The 4,811-nt window shown below is 30.3% G+C and overlaps 1 protein-coding gene across 2 annotated transcripts; it reads right to left on the bottom strand.

Annotated features, from left to right (window-relative positions):
• Positions 1 to 210: 210 nt before the first annotated feature.
• LOC149566651 (cell growth defect protein) lies at positions 211 to 3,405 on the bottom strand. 2 transcript variants are annotated; one of them, XM_089819954.1, is made up of 3 exons: positions 3,120 to 3,405; positions 2,643 to 2,831; positions 211 to 706 (listed from the first exon to the last, which is right to left on the bottom strand). In XM_089819954.1, the coding sequence occupies exons 1-3, from the start codon at positions 3,210 to 3,212 to the stop codon at positions 602 to 604; spliced, it is 387 nt and encodes a 128-aa protein (XP_089676080.1). In that variant the 5' UTR covers positions 3,213 to 3,405; the 3' UTR covers positions 211 to 601. The 2 variants fall into 2 exon arrangements, with proteins under 2 accessions (XP_089676080.1, XP_089676081.1); XM_089819955.1 differs by having other exon boundaries at positions 2,694 to 2,831; positions 3,120 to 3,330.
• Between the last annotated feature and the right edge of the window lie 1,406 nt (positions 3,406 to 4,811).

Genomic DNA, 4,811 nt, shown 5'->3' with positions numbered 1-4,811 from the left:
TTCTTGTCATCAAGATTCAAATTCCATCTGAGATGAAGTTTCCCATTTTTAACCTCACCAATTCCTAACTCTAACTTTAGAAACTTTTTTAATATATATTGTAAATTTTTAATACTTTTTTTAATTTAATGGAACTAAAAAAATTATCCATATATTCTATAAAAAATACACAATCTGGCAGTGTCATTGTTTGCAGTTATGGCGATGATATACATGTAACATATTTCAATAAAAAAATATAACTCCCTTACAATCACTTTTTTCCAATATCCTTGCAATTCTTGAGCATTCCAGTCAGGCTGAACAAAGATGAACATTTAGCATACAGTACATTCTCAAATGGTAGTCTCCTTGTTGAAAGTATATTAACATTTTACAATCTGCAACTTTGAAAATGTGGTTTTGCTTTTCATAATTTTCACAAGTTTCCAAAGTTTGTCTGGTCTGCTTTAATTCACTGAAGTTTTCAATTCAGCCATTACAATGGAGAATGTTGCACTGATTTTAATTGAGATCTGTATCAGTGTTCATGTGTTTGAAATGAAAACACTTAAATGTTGCCATGTCTCTTCAGATGCCAAACATTTATAAAAGGGCAAATTCAATTCACTTTACTCTTTGCAGCATCAGAAACAATCTCTGGCTTGATGCTGGATTTGCTTAGGATAAAAGTCCCCAGAATAATTAAAAAAGCGCCTGCAAACCACTGAAAGAAAAAAAAAATCAATACATGTTTCCAATATATTTACTTTGATGAGAAAGAAGTTATCTAAACTAATCTTTTATAATGAAAGACTTATTTGAAAGTTTGTGCTGAGAAGGTAAGTGTTTCAATTTCTGTAGGTCCATCTATTTTAAAGCATATATCCATATCTTTTGCCCGGAAATGCAACAGGTAAAATTGTTTTCAATATGGATATTTATATATTTAATGATGAAGAGTTGAGTTAATGTGTTAATTGTTTTCTATAAAAATTGTTGGATTAGTATTGTATATATTTCATGATTATTAGTTCTTATGGGTAAGACTTCGTAATTTTGGATGTTACTTTGGGGTTTTTCTATAACGTGATAATAAAACAGTTTTGATGAGCTTATTTATATCTACATAATTTAAGGATGAAGTAAGAAAGATTAATTATTGTATTGAAGAATTGTAATTATAAGATTTTTTTTGTTGTGTTGCATAATTTAATCTAAAGGCTCCTCAAGAAATATTGTATATTATCTGATAAGTAGGAGATATTTTTTACAGAAAGTCAAGTTGTGAAATTGCTATTAGAATTTAACTATGTAGTTTATAGTCGAACTCATTGATTCATGCTTCATTAGTAGTAGTTCACGAGAAACCATTTCTCATGAGAACAAATGGAACACTTAATAATTATTGCATCTAGGTGATGCTCACAGAAGTGAAGCATCGGGACTTTCCAGGAGGTCACTCATTCCAGTATTACTCCAGCTCAAGAGCCCTTAACCACGAAGTTTCCTCTTAGGTTAAGTCCACTTTACTTGCAACCTTAAACCTTAAGCTAGTTTTGTACCATATGAGCCATTCATTAGAAATATTCTTAAGCTCATCAATTGATTAGTAGGAGACATTTTCCACAGCAAGTCAAATTGTGATATTGTCATTAGGAGTTTTTGAGTCAAACTCAGTGACCCATGTTTCATGAATAGTGGTTCACAAGTACCCGTCTCTCATGAGAATGAATGGAACACTTTGCATTCATTGCATTTAGTTGATATTCACAAAGGTGAAGCATTAGGACATTACTCATCCCAGTACTACTCCAACTCAGGCACACTTAACCATGAAATTCGCTCCAAGATTAAGCTCACTTTGCTTGCAATCTCATTTGCAAAACCTTTAGTAAGTGTTGTACCTTATGAAGCATCCATTAGAAAGCCCTTTATGCTCATCAATTGATAAGTAGGAGATATTTTCTACAACAAGTCAAATTGAAATATAGCTATCAAGATTCAATTCTGTAGTTTGATGTGTATACTATCATCTTTCTGTATTATGTTATTGTTTAGGATTATATATGGTGCTGTTCAGTTTTTTTTGTTTATAAGGACTTTCACACGAATAATTTAATGGAGGTTCTTGCCATTTTGTATGTCGTTGAGCAATGTTGTGCTCTTGGTTGGCACAGGATTATTTGTGAGTCTGATTCTCAAGTGGTAGTGACTTTGTTAACTAGGCAAAAGCTTGGGGATATTAGTTAGTACTTAACTTTAATTATCAAACAGATTCTCCAGTTGTGCAGCTCCTTAGACTTTGCTAGTATTACACATAACCCTAGGCAATAAGATGATGTTGTGGATTGCTTGATCAAATGAACTTCAAATCAAATGCAGGATTGAACTATAGTAGATAAGGGCCAACTGCCCTTTGATATGTCTCATATATTAAGGTAACAAGGATCTATATCGCTGTCTTTACTAAGTACTTTTTACCCCTCTTTTAATTTCAAAACATTCAAAAAAAAAAAAAAAAAATTAATACAAATTCTTCTAAAAAATTTAGAACATAAATGATAACAACTCTCTAGTTATCAATATTACCCTATACTTTGCAAATTCTATAATAACAAATACACAGAACAAATGTTGATTTAATGGACTTAAATAAAAACCTGTAAATGCAAGTATTCCTTAAAGAAAAAGCATCCTGTCAATCCAGAGACCAAAAAATTAGTAGAGAAGTTGATAACTGTCGCTTGCAGTGAAGTTAAAGCCTTTAGACTGTTGACATAGCAGCTCCACATTGCCACATTCAGTAAAATCACCCCAACATATCCCAACAACTGCAATCTCCAATCGATCTGCTTTAACAAAGGGTTTTAACATTAATTTTGCCTATTTCCACGAGACAAAAATCCAGATGCTACTATTCACATCCCACCCGCATCAAGGGTTTACTTGTACAGTTTATACCCGAAAAAATCTATTCTAGGGCACAAATCAAAGATCTGAGTTTCATAAAACACAAATCTCGACAAATTTTTCATATGCATTAATCAGGTTATGCCGATTGATCACAGAGCTCGGCCAATACTATAAATAGAAGAAAAAATGGGCAAAGCATTGAAGATTGATGATTTAAAAATTACCTGAGATGAAATGGCAGCGGCCTTCGCAAATACTGCAGCAAATGCAGCACATGATCCTGCTGCGGCCGCCCATCCATATCCAGCCCTGCCCATCCGTTCCCAACTTAATTTTTATAAAGCTGAAGAGTGTGATATCAAATCGGAGGAAGCAAAACACCAAAAGGGGGAAAATTTCCGTAAATGGGGAAAAAAATGGAACAAATAAGGGATATAATAGATCTTAGAAGGGAAAGTATATCGAATTATATTGAATTTTTTAGACTAGTATGTCAATTAATTGTTGTTTATAGTTATTGTTCTTACTTTGTTATATCTATTATAGGATCGTCAAAAAGTGATAATTTCAAAGTTCAGACTATTGTCTAATACCTACCTACTCAAGTACAAATGTTTCAATGTAGTCGTTCAAAAAGTATCAATACTTATGCACAAATATTCCAATGGTTGTTCAACAAGTGCTAATGTTTATGTAGGAATGTCTCAATGATTATTCACAAAGCGTGGATACTTATACATAAATGTCTCAATATGAGGTAATTGGTGCTCTTCCCTTAGAAAGAAATATTGGAAAGAAATAAATAGTTTTTAAAATTTTAAATTATGATCAATGAATATGATAATAGAGTGTGACTCAAAGTTGTCATAGATGATGTAATGCAATTTTTGAAATTTTATACAAATAGAAATGAAAATATTTTAATAAATTTTAATAGTTGATAGATACATGCATATTATTTGTGTTATAATTTTTATAACATTGGTTCTTAAATGTGTTGAATGTAGAATGGTAAAATCTAAAATAGTTTATTTTTCAAATTTGAAATTTGATTCGAACCATCGTTAATTCAATCTATGATGTAGACTTTTTAAATGTATTTGTCCTAATCTATGATGTCTAATAAACATGTAAGAACTAAGATATTTATAAGTTTCTTAAAAGAGTTTATTTGACTCTTAAGTAGATCAAGGTCTCCTTAGATAAATCTTAGAGAGGCCAACTATATGACTTGCAAATAATGTTCAAAGATGTCGTTAGAAAAAAAAAAACATTTAAAAAACATATCTATAAGTACTCTAAGAAATGAAAAAGAAACATAAGTGTTAATGAGAAAAAAAATCACACCCCTAAGTATTATAAGAAATAAAAAAGAAACATAAGTATTAATGAGAAAAGCATAGTTTAAAAAACATGGAGCATTGATTAAAATGATTCAAGATTAAAAAGATCACTACGAATACAATAAACATAGTCTAAAATCAATTTGCGATGGATATTAATAAAATAAGTTCATTACCTTATAAAATTTCAATAAACATTTCTAGAACTATTGAAATTATAAATTGATATTTGTTAATGGAGTGAAAGTGATTATATTATAGAGTATATGTATCCAAAAGCTCATTACATGCAATAACTTTTCCTCTTATAAATTCATCATGTTGAAAAAAAATACCTTTCTACATAAATTGCAAATTATATAGATAATAGAACCTTGAAAATTAATATTTATATGATAAGGGCCTACACTAAATAGTGGCATCACTATCAAATCACATACATGCTAAACTTTGGCTCAATCTATTGCACAATTGTAGGTGTAAGATAAAACCCAAATATATATGGTTCAATATTAACAATAGTATATAAGACTACACTAAGAATGATAATATCTTAAATATGGATCCAAACTA

This window comes from Cupressus sempervirens, chromosome 3 (assembly GCF_028749045.1).
Source record: "Cupressus sempervirens isolate cs-2001-9-10 chromosome 3, ASM2874904v1, whole genome shotgun sequence".
NCBI classification, from domain to species: Eukaryota; Viridiplantae; Streptophyta; class Pinopsida; order Cupressales; family Cupressaceae; genus Cupressus; species Cupressus sempervirens.
This window is presented reverse-complemented; position numbering and strand designations above follow the sequence as displayed.